This window comes from Mchenga conophoros, linkage group LG9 (assembly GCF_057382185.1).
Source record: "Mchenga conophoros isolate Kocher_MC1m ecotype Shallow Benthic linkage group LG9, M_conophoros_male_GT1.1, whole genome shotgun sequence".
Taxonomy (NCBI): Eukaryota; Metazoa; Chordata; class Actinopteri; order Cichliformes; family Cichlidae; genus Mchenga; species Mchenga conophoros.
In genome coordinates, this window is record NC_140534.1 from 29,019,864 (window position 1) to 29,041,260 (window position 21,397).

The 21,397-nt window shown below is 38.8% G+C and overlaps 2 protein-coding genes across 3 annotated transcripts; both read left to right on the forward strand.

The window, feature by feature from the left end:
• Positions 1-884: 884 nt before the first annotated feature.
• On the forward strand, positions 885-3,478 carry gpr141 (G protein-coupled receptor 141). The gene is made up of 2 exons (XM_085287414.1): positions 885-1,131; positions 1,578-3,478. The coding sequence occupies exon 2, from the start codon at positions 1,579-1,581 to the stop codon at positions 2,491-2,493; it is 915 nt and encodes a 304-aa protein (XP_085143540.1). The 5' UTR covers positions 885-1,131; position 1,578; the 3' UTR covers positions 2,494-3,478.
• Positions 3,479-3,510: 32 nt separating this feature from the next.
• On the forward strand, positions 3,511-19,567 carry hnf4g (hepatocyte nuclear factor 4, gamma). Of its 2 annotated transcripts, none has more exons than XM_085287413.1 (11): positions 3,511-3,739; positions 8,558-8,723; positions 8,969-9,063; positions 10,443-10,549; positions 10,675-10,824; positions 13,173-13,260; positions 13,633-13,785; positions 14,262-14,311; positions 14,597-14,783; positions 16,675-16,794; positions 17,050-19,567. In XM_085287413.1, exons 1-11 carry the CDS (start codon positions 3,709-3,711, stop codon positions 17,169-17,171), a joined length of 1,269 nt encoding a protein of 422 aa, XP_085143539.1. In that variant the 5' UTR covers positions 3,511-3,708; the 3' UTR covers positions 17,172-19,567. The 2 variants fall into 2 exon arrangements, with proteins under 2 accessions (XP_085143539.1, XP_085143538.1); XM_085287412.1 differs by lacking the exon at positions 3,511-3,739 and adding an exon at positions 6,794-6,998.
• Positions 19,568-21,397: the final 1,830 nt, after the last annotated feature.

Sequence of the window (21,397 nt, forward strand, 5' to 3'; positions counted from 1 at the left end):
CTACAGCAGAGTGGTGTTAGGATGTGAGTGCAGACTTTCAGCTTTGTTTAATAACTGGTTTCAAAAAATAATTATTTACAAACCATTAACTGTTCTGAACTCTAGAACACCCCCCCACCACCCAGACATTGCCACATGCCATCACCCCTCCCTTGAGATTTTGCAGTCACCTTCAGCTTCTGCTTGTTTTGTGTTTTCACCCTTGTGAAAGTTTTGTATAAAAATGGCTGTAATTCCTAAAATATTAATGTAATACTTTGGCTAAACTTTTCTGGAAAAAAGCTGAAAGTCTGCACTATAATCACATCTTGATTGTTTGATATAAAATCCACTATGTTAGTGTACAGAGGCAGAATTTAGAAAAAAAAAAAAACACAAACTGTGCCACACTCCAAATACTAGTGGACTTAACTGTGTTCTTCCAATCGACAACAAGTTGTTATCTTCCTAAGGTGTAAGAGATGCAAGAACATTAAAGTGAAAAAGTATAAACTTTTTTGTTTGACATGCATGCCTAATATGTTGCATTAATCTGTTGCTTTTGCGAATACTCTAATCATTTCACAGTGCTTTTAACTGTCTTTATCTACGGTCATCTGGTAAACCACACACAATTTTTTATACAGGACACAAGCACTACATTCCCCAAATTACTGAATTTCTTAATTTATTCGAAGTGGCATCCTACTACAACAACTTCTTATCGTCTATATTTCACTTTAAATGTCAAAGTGAAGAGTGCATTTAGAGAAAAATGAGGAAGTAAGCAACCCTGTGTTCCTGTGTGCTGACATGTGTTTACAGCAACCTCCTGTTTCTGACACAGTATGCAAAGTAGATGGTGGTTTTTTACAACACTCACACGCAGGCTCACAAAGTCTTCATTTTCAGAACCTTAACTTCCACCGAACGTTGGCAAACTTCCACTCTTACTCTCTCTCTCACACACATGCGCGCATTCAAAGGCATATGCGCAAATGCACTCAACCAGAATCCGTTTTTTCTCAGCTTTTCTCTTCCTCTGCGACACTGTGAACATACCGCTGCTGGATATAATGTGATCTACTCCAGAGGACACACGCACACACAGAAGAGTACTCGGCATACAGTTCTTCACTGACCGAAGCGCAAGTAAGTTCACTGATAAACGATAGTATCTCTGGCTTGGACTTTGTGTTTTCTCATCATGTTCTTTCCAGTGTTGTGGTGCTCCTTTAATGGTTAATGTGGACCATATGGTGTCCTTCAGTGGTTCCATTATTGGTTAAATGGTCTATCTGTATTTCTTAATTCTTGAGATACCTTTTTTAGTTAGTCTTACTAACATGTTTGGTGTGTGACATAGCCACATGTTTTTAGTCTTGTTTCATCACCCGAAGACAAACAAGCCCTTAAAATACATTAAATCAGTCATTCTTATTTTTTTTCAATACAGCCTTGTGTTTTCTTTCTCTTTTTATAACACCCGTTTTTAATCATTTTTGGATACACTTCATTTCCACTAACTCTTCACACCTGCCTGTCTTCCTGTTCTAATGTCTCTTACTCTTTCTTACTCAATTTCCTCTTCTGTTTAGGATGACTTCGACATTAAATGGGACCACACTATCTCCAAACCAAAGTTCAACAATGACCACACCCTCAGTTTCAGAGAAAGATGAACTAGAAGAGTACCACACAGCCCTCTTGGTCATCTACACTGTGGTCCTGATCAGTGGTACAATTAGCCTTACCATGATGATGCGCATCATGAAATCCACCACAACTTCCACCACGTCAATTGCCGTACTCAACCTGATCTTCACTCACTTCATCTTCCTGCTAACGGTTCCCTTCAGAATCTACTATTACGCAGTTCATGAATGGGAGTTGAGCTATGAATGGTGTAAAATAACCAGCAGCATGATCCACATCCACATGTACATGTCTTTTGTCCTGTATGTGATTATCCTCATCACCCGTCTGTTGACGTTCTACAAGAAAGCTTGCCAGGTGGCGTCCTTTCACAGGATGCATGCATGCATTATCAGTTTTCTGGTGTGGATTATTGTGCTGATCACTGTCCCTTGCATCATCCATTTTAATTATGGCAAAGACCATGACAAAAATGCCACTCGTTGCTTCCAGTTTGGAAAATCTATAGAATCTGTTCTGATTTTGAACTACCTGACAAGCATATTGATTATAGTCATTGCCATTGTGTTGACAGCCTTCCAGGCCAATGTCCTATGGGTTTTATACAAGAAGCATCGGGAGGGATGCACCTTTCAGCAGGAGTTCGGAGCTCAGCTGAAGAGCCTGTGCTTTGCGCTAATCATGGTCATCTGCTTCATTCCCTACCACATTTTTCGACTGTCCTACTTAAACAATATAAAAGAATTAGAGGGTACAAATGAAATATTTCTGAGCATAACCACTTTTAACTGTTTGGACATGCTTACTTTCCTGGGGAGGAGGTCCTGTAACATGTGCTTTGTAGGAAAAGCTGCTTAAAAGCGGCTGGTACTGTGTTTGCTTCACTTTTTTTTATGCCTGTCAGGGTTCTGGTACAGTTCCATAAATTTAAACAATTTAATCTTATTGCTTTTGAAGTGTTTGAAATAGCATAAAAAATTATTAAAAAACAAATTTTATCATAAAAATTGCACATGAAAAAAAAAAAGACTGTGCAGACAACTGCGAATGACGCATAAACACTGGTTCTGATTATAAGCTTAGGTTCGACTTTCAGTTTCTAACAATAAATATTGACCTTAGTCAGACAAAACATTCCCTTAGTGGCTAATTTGGCTTCAAGTCTTTCAGATCACTTTACATTTGAACATAATTTAATATATACAGAGTTTCAAAAAATAAAACTGACAGACCCCTGACGATGTCCTTAGTTATGCTTTTGCACTTTTACAATTTTTGTACCATTGACTGACACACACACACACACACACACACACACACACACACACACACACACACACTTTTCAAGCTGTGCTTTTTTTTAACTATTACTGTTGTTATTACTATATATGTGTACTGTGTCACAGCAAGCCGTGTTTTTATTCATGAGAACATTTAAGGACTTTAAAACTGTCTTTTGATTTTATTTCCTAATGCAGGCGCTCTTGCAATTTGCTGGTTTGTGCTTATAATAGAAAGGCTTCATACTTGGAATTTATAATGTTAGACTATGAAATTGGAGATCTCAGGATATTGTTTCTGTAAATCTGTGTACAAGGACTCTAAGTGGAAGTGAATACTTTTTAACTGTATTTGCACTTAACAGTTAAATCCTGTGTACATAGCCGATGTGAAGAAGAGAAATAAATACTGTAAATTGTTATGTCTCCCCCATTATTTTGTGAAACATTATCTCAAACCTTTTTTGGGTCTCAGAGGGCACACACACACCTACACACACACACAGACTCACACCTGGTGATCTTTTCCTTTTCAGTTTTATGGTCCTGGGTTACTGTTTAACATCCCCACCCTAGTTTGAGTTTGTTTAGTAAATCGATCTAATGACAGGGCTATGGTGGCGCCATCCAATGTGTCGCTTTCTGAATTATAGGCCGCTCAGCTCTCCAACCTTCCCTTTTAACGTGGTTGAACACCTTTACTATTTTCCCCTGCTCAGTGTGACTTAGTCCAATGACACACTGAGGGGCTCAGGGCTGCTAGCTGTCGGAGAACAACGGTACACCTGGATAAATGCACATCCCGGACAGAAACAGAAACACAGGTAAGCCAAACATTTCTTTTTAAGTACACTGTCGCTGAAATTCAAATGGTTCACATCAGACTAAGAAGAGTAGAAGAAGTGTTGTTTTTGCTGTAGTGGGAGTGAAGGTTACCTTTGGTAGTTTTTCAAGGAAGTTTGTGAATGCGATCCCTTAAATCACGTGGTTTCTGTATTATGGTGGCAATGGTTGGACTCCTTGTTCGCACAAACGGCACCTGCTGCTATGTCCTGTAGCCAGTACTCTGTATCTGCAGGCATTTTGTAAAAAGCAGATAAGAAATACTAACTTTGCAACATGGGCTTGCGCTGATCGGGCGATAACCCATTTCATCTGCAGAAAGATGGTAATCTGTTCATGTGGTGTTTTTCTTCTACTATCACTGCATTTAATGTCCAATAGGACGATTCCATTTCTATAATGCAGTTCTATAATGAATTGATCTGAAGGAGGCGGAAGTTTTGCTCTTTATTTTTTTACTATTTACAAGAACATGCAACGCCTGTGTGAACAAAACTACTTGTTTTTTGCACAAACCTTGACAATACATGAAGTGTACACATATTGAGAAAAAAGAAACAACCCTTAGTTAATTTTTTAGCCCAGATTGCAATGGGATTGTTTTGCTGAGGCATTCCCAGAGTTGTTGATTGACTTTTGAGGCTGTGCATATCGGTCTGCCCTTTACTGTTCTGCTGTTCTGTTAGACTTAAACTTAACTATAATGTCTAAACCCACAGGACGCACTTCAGCTGAATTATTGATTTGTATTTTTTTAACATTTTTTTTTTCAGCTTGCATATACAGTAACGCTAACTTTTCACTGTGAAGAGTGAGAGTTGCAAAACCATAGTTAACTATTTATTTCATGCATCTAGTCTCTTGCATGTTCTCTTCCTCTCTTTTGCAACACATAAAAAAGAAATACTGTATTAAAGACGTACAGTTTTAGGAGTGAATGCTACTGAACTGCGTACTTAACTGTTTCCAGAGTATCAGGAAGTAAGGGTTTACTAGAGTCAGTAATCGAGGCTGATTGTCATCTGTGACTATTAAAACCTAGTCTAAATAGAAGCGACAGTATTATGGCCAGTTCACACAGATATAGCCTCTTAGCTATGGGTTTTATGGCCACAAAAGGCTTTTGGTTGCTAGGCAGATGCAAGCTTTCTCAGACATGTCCTGCAACAAGCCACAATACCTTTTTAGTATTACAACTGTTTCTATGAATGTGATTCTCATACATTAAAATCTTTTTAATTTAAATTTACGTCTAGGCTGAACTGCTTCTATATTATATTTTCTTTTTTTGCCAGGTGGCAGAATAGACTTTCAATGTATCTGAGAGATCAACAAAATTAACAACCTACTGTAAAACAACACAAGCAGCTGATCACCCTTGCTGTTCCAAATGTTGTAGCTTCCTTAGTGCAAATCAGAAAGTGCTTTCTTATGTATTCAAAATGAAAAAGAGGGGAAAGATCAAAGGCACTCATCATTACAGAAATAAAGACCTCAATTGCTGTGCTTTCTGTCCTTGCTCTTAAGAGTGGAAGGTGAAGCTTTAAAAAAGCCTTTTAGAGCGTTTAGGCTGTTCTGGATTAAAGATTTTTTTACTTTTGAGTGAACATTGATTTTTCTTTCTATCTACAAGCCTAAAAGCACGATTCTTTGTTGTCTATTAAACTGTAATCACATAAGAACCTTTATTAGAAACTAACATGGAGCATCTGCATTTACCCTCATGCCTTTATACAGACTAAATGTGACGGTAAGGATGCAATTCTTCATCTTCCCTTTCCACAAATGTGATGAGTCAGGAGTCCTAACGTTACTACCTGGTTAAAATGTAATCTCTCTATAATCTCTCTATCACATCGTTCTCTCTCTCTATCGCCTCTGTCTCTTAGTCCCTACGCTTCCAATATTATAGAATATATCTGTTATTACCATGCAGCCAAGTGCTAATAGCGTTTTCTGTCATGTGTGCAATATTGTTGCCTAAACTGACCACACCATACCTGCACATATATGACGAACCCCTCAGACTGGGCCATTCACTGCTGATTTAGGGCATCAAATCTCCTATGACACTGCCTCTTATCATTTACAGTCTTCACAGCACAATGCCTCAAGCTGATTACCTTTAACCCACACGATAAGAGTTAGTGTAATGAAACCCCTGATTTAAATGGGTGGGTTAGGCACATGTTGATGGATTCATGCAAAGGTGGTCATATTATGTTTTTAACTTCCCTGACTGAAAATAGGAGGGTAACACCTGTTCTAATTTGCACTTTAGAGTCAATTTGTACTTACTAATCTTGTTTGGTTTTTTTTTGTTTGTTTGGTTTTTTTGCAAATAATTATTCTAACTGATATGAAACCATAGACATTGATGACTGAGCTAAAAAACTATGAAAGAAGAAGAAATTAAAAGCAGTGTTGTTGGTGATGTTTAAAGTAGCAGTCAGATTATTTAGAAACTTGTAGTAGAAAAAGAGTAAATAAAGAGTTAAAAACAGTGGGTTGGGTGAACCCATGGTGTGTATGTGGATGCCTTAATGGGAGTTATCAGTGTTTTCTACTTCACTGCGTGTCCTTATAGATTATATCTGCTGAGGTGGTAGTGCTATTACTTCACCATTGATTAGATTAGGAAACCTGGGAAGGACACGCACAGTCACTCACACACACACACACACACACACACACACACACACACACACACACACACACACACACATACGTCAGATGCACATTCATACATGCTACTCTCTGTAAGAACAAACGCCTAAATTGTGCACATAGTGTGCAAGCGTTCTCCAAATAAATAAATAAAAGAGCAATGAAAGACAGAGGAGGGAAAGGAAATGTCTCTTTTCTCACTATCTATTCATCCCTGTGATAAGTGTATGAGAGAAGGGTAGATAAGTGAAGTGTAATAAGGTGAGAAGAACCCCAGCTCCTCCCCTCCTTATTGTTCAAGGCCCAATCAGATCAGATTATGGGTCTTTTATGACAGGGATCTCCCTTGTTATTTCTGAAAGAAATAGATGAAACAGAGGCAGGACTATAGGAAAAAAGAAGAGAAGAGAAGAGAAGAGAGAGAAAACCAGGCTCAAACAGGAATGAAGTATCCTCCTACTCCTCAGAGTAAAACTCTGTTAGATATGGAAGTAGCCAACTACTGTGAAGGCCTGGATCCTTCGTACAACACGCTGGGCTTTGAGCATGCAGAGGTACTCTATGTAGGACGAGGTAAGTGTGTGCAAATACAGACAGATTCACACCAAAACACAAACAAGTCAAGCACACAGAAAGACATACATTGAAAGATAGGCCACTCTCTCACATACTTATCAGGGCCTTTAGAATGATCTGATTGGGTCATCAGCCAGAGTACTGGATGAGGAGTTGTGGCTGTTTGTTAAATAAGACAGTCACTGATGAAGTTTAGTGACAGCAGCTGAACGCAAATGAGTTGCTATTTGCAGAAAGAGGGGAAATGTGTTTGATGTGTTTGATATGCTCAAGTGCACTGCTTGGGAAACTCTGACTGATGTTTTAATACTGACTGCCAGTGTGTATGTGTGTCTTGCTTGACACCATTATGTATAGTAAATCCCACTTGCCTGTTGTTGCCTGTGTATGTGTGTATGCATCATGAAAGGAAGTGTGTGTTGTGAAGGAAATAAAAGGGCTGTGTCAAAGTTTGAGGGGGACTAAATGAATGATAACCAAACAGTTTAAGCAGAAACTGCAGGAATGTGTCATAAAGATATTTTACTGGACAGCAAGCACAAATCTCTGTGATACACGGGCGTTACCTCAGCATGGAAGGAAAATTAGTCAAACATTTACTGTAGACACTCATTGACTCATTTAACAATGGCACTGGCCCGTGTGAGACCAAATGAGTTGTGCGCAGTAGAAATTTAAACATGTATGTGTTCGATGCATCTTGAGTTTTTACTCGATTGACAGCAGGTTCCATTTAGTAGACTTTAACAGAACAACTTAGATGGAGGCAGCGATGATGGTGATGGTTTCTATTACAGTGACGATGCTGGTGCTGGTATAATGGTAGAGATTATGTTGATGATGACAATAAAGACATAAAAATAGAAATAAAGACAATGACAATCATGTTTTGTCATTAACAGCAATGTCTGGTAATACCAGACATCCTCCAACACAATGCACAACACATTTACCAGAGAAGTATCAGCAGTGTTATGGGTTTCCTTCAGTGATACATGGTTTGGGGGGGGGGGGTGGGGGGGGGGGGTTGGGCACATTTTGATATTTGTTATTTCTGGAGTAAGGCTTCACACAGTGACTAATTAACTAAACATTTTATACCTTAATTGCTCCCACGGAGGCAATACACTGAGAAGTTAAAGGAAAAAATCTAACCCCACAGAGGATGTAGCGGGTCTAATGGTGAAGGGGCATTTTGCTGACCTACCGAGTGGGACTTTTGAGTTCCTTTGGGGATAAAAGTCATTATAAAATCACCTTTAATCCGATGATCATTTCCTGATCAGAGTGGCCTCTTTCGTGATCCAAAAGCCCCCACCCACAGGGCTTTAGGGGTCACTGAATAGCTTGAAATGTGTGAAAGTAATGTGAACTGTATGCTACGGTCTTTCATATCACCACATGGTTATTGGAGATTGGGGACCAAAGTGTCAAAATCTCCATCATCATCATAAAATGCACAAAGTGAATCACTTTTGAAAGAATGACGTGTGCATAATGCATATGCATTTGTATTTACCTGTGTGTGTTTTATTTTGTTTTTTTTGGTGCTCCAGACAGCATGCCGACAGAGCCAAGCCTGCCTGGTCCAGATGGGATCATTAGTAACTGTGCAATCTGTGGAGATAAAGCCACAGGGAAACACTATGGAGCCTCCAGCTGTGATGGCTGCAAAGGCTTCTTCAGACGCTCGATACGCAAGAGCCACGTCTATACCTGCAGGTACAGTTTGCAAAGATACACTGTGCAAGCATGAAATGCATAATGTGTGTATGCATGTGGGAAATATAAGAAATAGTTCATGCAATTGTCATAAATATCATCACAAATGTGCTTTTATACTCATGCACCCTTAAGATAATTTGCCAAAAATAGTGATAATTTGCTTTTTGTTTCAGGGTTGCATACTTTATTGTCGAATGATATGTCACAATTTTCTTGCTCTGATAACTTTGCATGTTCTGAAGGTTCAGCAGACAGTGCGTCGTGGATAAAGATAAGAGGAACCAGTGTCGTTTCTGCAGACTCAACAAATGCTTCAGAGCTGGCATGAAAAAAGAAGGTAGTGAAACCTCTTTTGAATGAGACGCGAAGTGAAATTGTTACACCTACATGCAGAGAATAGAGATAGAGTCTTCCTGATCTTTTACGTTTCTGCATATATGTCGCACAAAATTGTCAAACAAATTTTAATATTAGACAAAGATAACCTGAGTAAATACAAAATGCATTTTTTAAACAATGATTTCATTCATCTGTCAGATCAGATAAATCAAGAAAGTGAGAAGTGAAGTAGGCTGAAAGGTCACTTGCCTCAATTACGGTCAGAGTTCATGATTCAACAATAAGAAAGCGACTTGGCAATGATGATCTGGTCCTGCTCTGCTACTTCAGGACTTGAATGACTTGCCATAACTGATGGAACCATGAATTCTGCTCTTTACATAAAGAAGACCATCCGTTATCAGTCAAGCTTAAGTATTCTCAAGTTATGCAGCAGAACAATGATCCAAAACACTCCGGAAGTGTTTGGAGTGGTCTAGTCGAAGTCTGGACTCAAATTCTACTGAGATGCTTCGGCGTGATCTTAAAGAGGCTGTTCATGCTCAAAATGAAATGGAATAAAAATAGTTTTCCAAAGTGGGCCAAAGTTTTTCCACCGCGATGTGAATGACTCATTGCACAACTAGTTATTAAGTTTAGGGGCCATTTACTTTTCCACGTAGGGCCAAGTGGGTTTAGATAACTGTCAACCAGTATTTACCCGAGTTATCTTTGTCTAATATTAAAATTGGTTCCATCATCTGAAACATGTAAATGTGGCAAATATGCAAAAAGATAAGGCATCATGAAGAGGGCCAATCCCTCACAGCACTGTATGTACATTATATACACACTATGAAGGAGAAGTACCTTTCTTAGTGAAGTTTAATGACAAAGTGGAAAATTAAAATGAGAGAAGAAATTACTTCTGTCAGAGAAACCGACAACTGCTTCAAGATGGATGAAATGGGCTCTGCCATAAAACAGGTGTTTACTTGGTGTGTGTTTGTATTTATGAGGGGTATAACCTTGGTACAGAGTTTTACAACCCCTAATCATGTGTTATTTAAACATGTTGTTCTGGATTGTATCAGGTTAACGTTTGACTCCCTTTGTTGATGAGAGTCTGTAGTGCTATTTTTCCTAATTATTAACTGTCGTAGTGTATGCAGGCATCTCTTAACACTCATAAATTACTTAAAATTTAAAGCCTCAAAACTGGAAAACCAGGAATAAAGCTTCATTATTGTTACTTTGTTACTCTTTTTTTTTGGGGGGGGGGGGGCGGCTATTTGACTGGTAAAGTGTTGGAGATGTTGCTTCTTCACTGTTCCCTTTTTTAGATTGCTTCCTCTTTCATGCATACACACAGCCATAATTATGTTTGTGATATATTAGCTGTGCAGAATGAGAGGGATCGGATCAGTTCCCGAAGAAGTATCTCCGACTCCCAAGACCTTCCAACTATTACTATTTTGGCCCAAGCAGAATCATTGTCCCACCAGGTGATAATCCCTTTATAAATTTCTTATTTTAAATCTCTTTTATGTTTGTATGTTAGTTGATGAACTTTATCAGTAATATGAGTGACCTGTAACCTGCAAGCTGTTCAATTCCTCTTCTCCGGCAGAGCACTACTCCGGTTGGAATAGCAGACTTGTCAGAGCAGAAGTCAGCCACTGTAGGGGACATATGTGATTCTATGAGACAGCAGTTATTGGTGTTGGTGGAATGGGCCAAATATATTCCTACTTTTGGAGAACTTCCACTGGATGACCAGGTAACTGGCTGTTCTGCCTGATTTGCAATCTGTGACTGTGACATTTCTTCTTTGCATGTAATGAGTGTCATGCATACAGTACTGCGCAAAACTCTTGAGCTGCCCCTCACTTCCTAATATATGATAGCAAATGGCTATAGCAATGTACTGTAACATCTAAAAACATACATGGAAAGACTTTGTACAGAGTTTGGACAATCCTAAGGAACTTGAAGTTTGGTATGACTGCCTTTAATATCCAATTCAACCTAAAATTTCTTGCCATTTCTTGAGGTAGTCTTAAAGGCCATTCTAAAGCTATTCTTTGAATGTTATGTTCTCAGTCCCAATTAAGTCACACTGCTTCAATAATGTTAAGGTCCAGGCTCTTGCAAGGCCAGTCCATGTTTGACAAGATTCACAGCACCACTGGCTGAGAGCCTCCACCGTAATTTACAGGTTTCTGTGGACATTCACTGCTGTGCCTCTCTCCTGATCTCCTTTGTATATATTGATGACACAGTCCAGTTCTTGCCCATGGCTTCTTGACAGCCACCTTTGCACTGAGGCTATTTCTACTAAGACTTGGTGAACAGCTGAAGGGCCAGATGTAGGGATGGGTATCGTTTAGGTTTTATCCAATACCAGTACCAAACCGGTACTTTTGAAACGGTGCCGGTGCTTAAATGGTGCTCGAACCGGTGCTTAAAGAATGGAGAACACAAAATTGGTCCAAAAAGCTCTCATGTTCAGCTGTTTTTTTGTAAAAAGATAACAATGTTAGCCTTTTCTGCAGCTATAGGGGATTTATGGTATCACTCTTGGATGGAAGCAGTGCTTAAACAATGCAAAAAACAAACTTTGTCCAAAAACCTCTCATGTTTAGCTGTTCTCCACTTTTTCTTTGGTCATTTTAGCCTTTTTTGCCAGGGTGAAGGGAGCATCTGCCATCAAACAAGAAGACAGCCGCATGTAACTACGACGGTGTTTGCTAGTTCACCTTACATGCATTAATTCAATAACGTGGTTAGCTTACACACGAACAACATTAAGCTACTCACGCAGAGAAGAACGGCTGCTGCTGCCATCATCATCCCTCATCATTTCTGCTACACTGGCCGGGCTACGGGCCAGGACTCTACTCTTCGGGTTCTTGGGGGATGTTACTAAATCCTAGTCCGATAACAGGCAACCCACCCGCAGTAGATGTGCACGGTGTGAAGTCTCGCAGCAAGCTATCAAATACGGCGCATTTCTCGGCTTTTAACAAAATGCTATACGTCGCCAGGTGTTTCATCAGATTCGAGGAGTTACCTCCTTTGCACAGTATCACCTTAAAGCACTTGTTGCAGGCTGCTGAGTTTGCATCTTTTGCTGTGAAGTACAGCCAGAATTTGACCGCTTCGCCTTGGGCATTTTTAATCTGTAGCTCTGCTCTAAAAGAATGTAGGTACCTGGGCCCGCCTACTACGCTTGCAAAGGTAAAATGATTGGCTAGAATCCAAAGTGTATGACATCTCAGGAAAAAAAAAGCACCGAAATAAAGCACCGAAATGTGCGCACCGGATACCGGTACCCATCCCTAGCCAGATGCACATTTTAGTTGCTGAGGTCCTTGCTGGAGTTTTCCTATTTCTTAATGACGTGACTTCAGTTACTCTTCATCTTCTGCACATACTGTTTAGGCTTGCCGCATCGTCTTTTGTCCTCCACCTGTACAGATTCTCTATGTTTTTACACACATCGCTGAGATATGCCAAATTTTCAAGTAACAGCTTTTTGAGAATCCCCTTGCAGGTGCAAAAAAATTATATATTTTATGCCTGTGAAACTGTGTTATCTTTGGCATTTGCCATAAATTCAACTAAGGAAAGGGGAAGAAATTGTGGGGGGTTTTAGGTTGCTAGCAACAAAGTGCTCAAAGATACAATTTAAAAGGGTTTCTTTTCCAGAGTTGTTATGTGTAGACAGAACATTGGTTAATCCCTTGAGTTACACTCCTTTTTTATGCTTGAATGATTCATAGGTCCGTTTGAAATAGCTTAACAAAAAGCAGAGCGAAACAAAACAAATAAACATTCCTCTGAAAACAGTCAGGTACAAAGCCCTTCAGACATCCTGGAGAACTATTGATTAAGACCACAAAAATTAGAAGCAAGCACTTGGAACCAAAATATAGAGAAATGAGGGTGGACTCAGGACATTTGTACAATACTGTACTTATTATCTCATGTCTGGTTTTGGAAACTAATTTTCAGCACTTGTTGATGTGCGAGGTTTGAAAACAGAATATTTGAAGGTAATGATTAAATTTGAGGCATTGTTACATTGTTTCTGTTCTTTGTTTACCTGTGTGTGTTTGTCCATAGGTGAGCTTGCTTCGGGCTCATGCTGGTGAACACCTCTTGCTTGGGGTTGCCAAAAGGTCAATGCCATTCAAGGACTTCCTGCTTTTAGGTAGAAACCAATGACTAGAAAGGCCTCTTCCTTATGTGTGGTGAAGTCATGTGGACTTAGAATGATTAACTAAAGCTTTCTGTTTCTCTGTGACTTCAAAAGTTTTTCTTGTAAATTACATTATTCATTATCGATACATCATACTGTAAGCAACTACAAACAATCAGGCACTTTTATACTTCTTAAGATCTCCACACCTATTTTCCATAGCCCATTGCCCTGCCTAAAAGAGAGTCTACAAGTTTCTCTGAAGGAAACAAAAATCCACCTGGCTCCAAAAGCACATACCACAGCGCTCCACCTCATACACACCCATGTTCAGTACCTACTTCATCTCAACACTGCCGCTAACTTTACTCACTGTCCCTGCAGGTAATGGCTGTGTGATCCACAGAGACAGTCCTGAACCAGAGATCTGTAGGGTAGCCAACAGAGTCCTGGATGAGCTGGTGCGGCCCTTCCAGGAAATACAAATAGATGACAACGAGTTTGCAGCACTCAAGGCTATTGTCTTTTTTGACCCAGGTAATGAATAAAAAGTGGCATTTAACCCCAGAACCAGTAAAAATAGTAAACCACAGATGATGACAGACATCACAATCAATTTGAACAGACGATTTTATCTTGTCTGCATTGCCTTTTCTGCTCATATCCATCTTTCCCGACATGTCCCGGCTAGATTTCCCCTCAAAGTTAGGTCCCAATCCCTCTCTTGCCTCTTTACGTTACCCTAGTGTGACCACAATCCCTGCCCCCATGTTTTGTTACTCCCTCCCTTTTCTATCCCCTTCACTAAATCCTTCATTTTGCACTTCATGCCAAAGTTTGACCATAATCATTCCATCAATTCCACTCATATCCGCAATTCCATCCATGATCTTTCCATTTTTATATATTTATTTATTTATTTATCCTGTGCTGCCCCGTCCCTCAATCCTGTCCTATATCCCTTCCCCGCCTTAACGCAACCCCCCTTCCTTGCTTTGCCTTCCATTCTGCAGATGCAAAGTCTTTGCGGGATCCTTCGAAGATTAAGACCATGCGACTGCAGGTAGGTCAAGCATTTGACCTTTCTAGATTGTTGCGGGACATCTGGTCGTTCTAGGATATTTTTTTCTTTTTTCTTTTTTTTTTTTTAATTTTCAATCATGTAAATGATTTTGATTTCAAAAGCAACCATCCTGTCAATGTCAACCTCAATGTCATCATGTATTTTTCTTTTAATTTATGCACATCTTCTTTCAATATGTCAGCAAAATTAAAGAAAAATGGATTTTGCTTATAATGACAGTGACATGTGACCACATAGGGACTCTGTGTTTGTGCGTGCGCACAGGTTCAGATGAGTCTGGAAGACTACATTAATGATCGTCAGTATGACTCCAGAGGTCGTTTTGGAGAGCTGTTACTCCTGCTGCCCACCCTGCAGAGCATCACCTGGCAGATGATCGAACAGCTCCAGTTCATTAAGTTTTGCGGCCTGGCCAAGATAGACAACCTGTTGCATGAAATGCTTCTAGGAGGTGAGATTGGCTGATGTCTGTGCTTGTAAATGTGCAGAAAAAACAAATTTGACCTTGAGCACTACCACCAAATCCTCTGCTGAAATTTCTCAGTGCAGAATTATGAAGCACTGCGGAAAACGAAAAGAATACTTGCTTGAAAGTTTTCTAGTTTATATACAGGAGGCAAAAAGTTTTACACAATAACTTTGTACAATACGCATTTATATTTATATTACGTTAAGCTGAAATAGAATAAACCGGGTACATAAGATGCTGCTAGGGACATCTGCAAACACATCTAAATGTATATAAATACGGGAAATCTGAAGTTAAAGCTACAGTGCATCAAATATATTCTCAGGAGGGCCATGACAGACAATTGAAGCTTGAAACATAAACTAAAAAGTCATCTCCAAAAATGTTTTCCAGTTTTCACCATATATGCTTAAAAAAACCCTCCATGATATGACAACCCGACTTAAAAGAAAGAGCACAGAAATAGCTGCACTTGTTGCATTTGCCAGCATCTTGTCAGAACGTAGAACGAAACCACACACAAAACGCAGTAATAAAAACTCTCAGGCTATTCAAATTCTGTTAAGATGACATTATATTTAGCAATGAGTATGATCAAGCAAAACTGAAAGACAAAAGGAAAGATCCTGTATAGCTTATAAACATCTATAAAAAACAATGTGTCTTCTCATATCAAGTAATTTTTTTAGCTTTACTCATGAATGGCACAGACATATATGTATATATAAACTTGTTTAAACAGAAAGAAAGACGGCTTACAGGTTATGTTAGTATGTCTGGTAATAATCACCAAAAACAGACAAAAATGTAACCTGTAATTTTTTAAAAAAGTGCTTTAGGGGATTTTTTCTACAATAATTTAAGATCACAATTGTAGCCTCATGGTTTCACATCCTGCCTTTGGTCTTTTAACTTCAAACTGCTGCCTTCATAGTAATTCATTTATATTTTAAAGAAATGTTGTATATATAATACAGGAATCATTAACAACACCCACATAACCAATATGAAAAATTAAGTCTTACATAAAAACCTTTTGCAGTACTTACAGCTTCTTTAGCTTTACTTGAATGAAATGTCACCTGTTAAGTTCTACGGCTGTGATATTTATGGACCATATTTCTTATTCTTTAATCTGTATTCAGTGGTGACTCGAACAGAACATTGATTCAAATTTTCGTGACCGTGAAATCATGTACGGGCGACATACACATATCGGAGAACATAACATGGCATCCTCTGGGGAATGATGAAGTGAACATGATACACCAAAATCAAAAGAACTGGGACTTACTGTATATGTGACAATGTCTGTGCAAAGGTTCATTCAGGTTGGCCCATCTTTTTAAAAGGAAATAGGATATCTACACACATACAAACAAACTAGCTGAAAAATCAGTGAGTTAATATATTTTAATGTGAACAGACCTCTCACCTGTAGAAACACTCAAAAACCTAACTGCTTTGCAACTGTAATATGGTAAAAGCTGAATAAAAGTTAGTCTGGTTACAACAGCATATATGTTTAATTTTACTGAGTGGTATACATAAATGACATAGTCTCTACATTTACAGGGGATGGTAGGCAGTAGCCCAGACTACTGCATTTAACTTATTTAGCAGTACGTAATTATACATTTATTATTACATTTAATTATACATTTATCTGACATGGCAACACAGTTTAAAGGGGGCAACAAGGAGTGGCAATCAAATTTCAGGGAGGTAGTGCCACCCCGGGTGCCCCCTTTATCCACACCCCTGAACATAAAGTAGCGCATGAAACAAAGTAGGAAGAAATCTGCAAAATTACTCTGGTTACAACTTCATCACTGTGTGTTGAAGTTTATTTGCACCTGTGTTATATTTTAAGGGCTTGCAACAGAACCCACACACCTGCACCATTCAGCACACACCCAGCTGGCCCAGGACCCTGTGACTGGACACACATTGGTCATCAGTACCATGCCTGTCAATCACACTCCACAAATAGGTAAGTTTCTGGATGCTATCAGTTAACACACACACAAACAAAAATGCATGCAGTCATGTAAAGTGCATTCAGTAACACTGGAGCAAACGTGACATACACACAAACAAACACACACTTTATCTTATCTAAAGAGTGTGTCCAAAAACTTTTTTTTTTAAATTATGCTTCAACAAAGTAATTAAAATCTGTAATATATATGTATGTATATCACACAATCCTACAAATGTTGCTTTGTCCCTGTCTCTTTTCCTGCAGCCTCTCCAGACACTCCCATCCCATCGCCCCCGCAGGGTCCTGCACCGGAAATGTACAAACATTTTCCCCAGCCTGTTTGTCCTCCAGCGAGCCCTTCACCTTCTGCACAGACAGACCCCTGACTCTTTCCTGCATTATGTCAACGAATCTGACAGCAGATCAGTTTCCTTGCCCCCTGTTCATTATCCAGGCATGGTATGAAAATTATGACAGAAATCTCTGTTCAGTGTCAACAGTTAGACTTTCCTACCCCATGACTCCTGGAGCTCCTGATACAATATCCTAACCGGTTATGTGCACCACATTTCAAGGTTTTATTTTCTTACAGTGGCAAAACTCACAAAAGAAAAGCACAATGTTTATGCAGTCTTTTTCAGGTACAACCCTGTCTGTGTGTGTCTGCGTGTGTGTCTATGCTTATTTGCTTATTTCCTGGCACCAGAGTGTTTGGCAGCGCAGACTCTGGGTATCCTGATCAGGCGGCGCAGTCAAACATTGGTGCTCATTTTAGCACAAAATTGTATTTGCCTTAAAACACGCTCAGACCATGTCTTACCCATAGTCATCACACCGCAGCAAGAATGATATGTGTGCTTCCACTGTAGTCACTGATATGAAAGAGGGATTGTATTTAAGTTGCAATGATGGCACAGCAGCAACTTTATTATTCATTTAAATCTCCAGACTTGGCAGCAGGATCCGTCAACTAAAGGCATGTTCTCTGTTTTTCTGAGCATCACACTAAAAAGCTATTTCTCAGAGATTTAACAGTGAAATCATCTGGAGTAATGCAGCTGTCCCCAGGATGAGTTCCGAGCTCCATCAAAATACGTTCGCACACACACACACACACACACACACACACACACACACACACACACACACACACATATATTATGTGTAATACAAAGTCCAGACTCTATCTAAACTTATATATATTCACATTACATTCGTATAATATTTCATTTTGACCACTGGAATCATATTCATAAATATTTGCTCACATGACTTTCATCCAACCTGAATGTTAAACAAGTAAACATGTTGGTGAAAACATTTTAAAACAAGCTCAAATGCATGCCTTCCAAATTTATTTTTAAATATCAGGGATAGACTCCCGCAGGGGTCCAGTAGCCTTTAATTTCGCTGTGCTGAGTAAGGAACATAAAAGCTTGCAGCACACCGGAAGAAAAAAAAAAGTCCAGATGGTGGCGGCAGGAGCTCTCTTCATGGTTTCGCTGAATTTCAGTCTGACCGTTTGTTTAACAAAATTATCTCTAAGTGACCTGAAGACTGTTTATTTTGTTTGATGAGTATTTTAAACTGGTATTTTGCAGAGACACTCTTTTATATTTAGAATGCTGACTTTACTTTTAAGACATAAATGGGTCTGTTTAAATAGGCACTGCTGACAGCCTATTTAAGGTGATGTAGCTTGATTTTTATTTTGAAATTCATGTGCTTTCTGTTTCACCTGTTGCTGCTTTTGTGTCTGAGCCTCCATCTGTGTTCGGTCTCAAGAAAATTGAGCCCTCAGAGTTTAATATTCTGCTGCAAAACTGGGATTAATGAAGGAAGTTGTGCATCTATGTGGTCACTTAAAACCATTAACTGACTGATGGTATTCAAGTCAGTAAGGCACCCTTCTTGCTTAGTGAAATGAAAATGTTTTTTTTTTAACTTTCTTTCTTGTCTTAAATTTCTTACTTGATTGGTTATACATATATATAAAACATATATCTACTGTAGATCAATCCTAATGTACTAAACGGTACAGTTTATAACTTATCTGAAAATATGTGAATGTACAAAAATTGCTTTTATTCATTATAGGGAAAAAAGCTATTGCAAAAAAATAAATATAAAAAAAATTAAAGATACTCAGGAAAAAAAGCTGGCTATCACAAAAATAATACTGTTCTTTTGGGCCTAATACATCTAAAACTGTGCTCACCTCTAAACTAAAGTATGTACACAGGAAGTAAATGACAGTTATGCAACAAAATTATATATATATTTAAATTTGTAGTTAATATTTGATACTGAGTTATAATACACATAGCTTACACAATGAGACTTGCCTGATATACATACATATATTAATATAATAAAGATCAGCATTGCAGTAATGAAATTCATGATAAATGCAGAAAGGAATGTGGATAATATTTAACTTGCTGTATATATTCAAAATTACAGAAAATATAAATCCATTCAGTTTCTTGAATCAGCTGTATATTTTGGTTGGTTTGTACTGATGATGTGTACATTTCTGAATTTATATGTTGATTAAAAGACAATCTTTAAGAAGTGCTTGTGAATGAATTTGTCAATTTGGATTAACTGTAATGACCTTGCCATTCAGTACATTATGCTGTAGCACAGTACTACCCTCTAGCTGTGAAGAGGTGAAATACAACAGCGTGCCAGGTGTACTACTTGTTGTATATGTAATATATGAAATATTATATGTCTATGCATTCATTCATTTTTGTGTTTTATAAAACAAATAAAAAAATGTCTGGAAAAAAAGATGATTCATTTCCAATTTATCTGTTTCTACAACCATAAAAAGTAATTTCAGTATAGGGTTTTTTTGCTATATGGAAAAAAGGTAAAATTGACTTTTTTTCCATATTTGGAAAGGAAGACAATATAGACACAGATAATGACAAATTGGCAGAAATATATTTCAATATGGTTTACCCACATTCAGTAATAGTGAGTGTGGCTTGTCTATTACTTCCCTCATGGAAGTCATCACACTCCCCCATAGTTCCACTGGTCAGGGGTATACAGTTTGTATCCAAAGCTTTATTGGCAAGCTATTGAGACCACAGCGCCGGACGACGCTGCTCATCTAAAAGCAAACTAGCTTCCCCCCGTGGTCCATCTGAGGAAAACACATTTTTGAGACAAACATTGAAGCCAAACTCGAATGCAAAGCTGTAATTTACAATAAAACTAAGCTGAGGGGCCAACTGTACTTTTAAATCTGTGATTCTGCTTACGTCCGTCCACACGCAATCATTTTATGGAGGTTTATGTGTATGTGTGATTGTTTGCGTGCAGTGGATGCAACCGAGGGATAAAGCCGAGAGCTCTTATTGTCTATATATTGTGGTGTGACTCAGAGAAAACATTCAGGTTATTTATGGCGGAGGAGATGATGTTGTCTAGAATCAACATGGCCAAATCCTCCTATCAACTCCATAATGGACAAGCTACCTGGCTTAGGTCAGAACAACACCACCTGCAACGGAAAGATGTGTGTATGTGCATATACAGTAGGTGTGTGTGTGTGTGTGTGTGTGTGTGTGTGTGTGTGTGTGTGTGTGTGTGTGTGTTCTCCCAGCTGCAATTTATTTAGAATCCGAGCGGGTGAGTGGGTGTACACTCCTGTGTGTGTTATTGGAATTGTGAGTATGTGTGCGTACCTGGGGAGCTTTAATCAAAGGCCTATAGTGAGGAGATATGGGGGCCCTGTCTCTCTCTCTTTTTGCTCAGATAAAACTGCGTGTTAGCATGCCAGTCACATATCTCATCTGAGACGCACTGCTCTCCTCCCCACACCTCACCTCACAGCGGCCCACACTGACAGCACGCTATTACAAACCAGTATGATACTCACTCCACCTGAGGAAGGTGAAACAAAGGGATGAGGAGACAGACAGAAGGAGGAACAAAAGAAGGATGCAACTGTGAAATGTTTTGGTCTTCCTTAGCTGGATCTTAGGTTTGCATGTTTTAATTTTACACTTAAGATTGAGAAGTTCTAAAGTGGCCATTGCTTCTAGAGTGGCTAAGCTGATAGGGCATCGATTAACTTGCTTTGGAGAAAAACTGATTTCAAACTGCAATATTATTATTTGTTGTATAAGTGCTGAGAGCTGGGCTGCAAAAAGTTAATCCCCCTTTTCTGATCTGTTCATCAAATAACAATCCACACTGTCTTTTTCTGTCATGACCACTAGATGGCTGTACAGTACTGTTGTTTCCACAGGGACGTGTTGCATTTTATTGGTTGCGTGTATATATATTTCCTTCTTCTTCTGCCATCCTAAGCCAAATAAAAGATTAAAATAATCACAATTTCAATAATAAAAGAATCAAAAAATCTGAACCAGATTAACAAATGCAACAAGCCACCTTCATTTAGCTGCAACATTTAAGATGTCACAGTGCCTATATCAGTCATTTTATTTAACGTGTTTAAAGCGTGAAACACACTGACATGTTTCTTTTTACCATTTATTCTTCATCTGTGGTTTTCCCAAACTAATTAAAGATCAAAGCTTAAGGATTAGTTAAGCAATAAAGATTTTTAAAGAGAGGGGTTTTCAGCGTT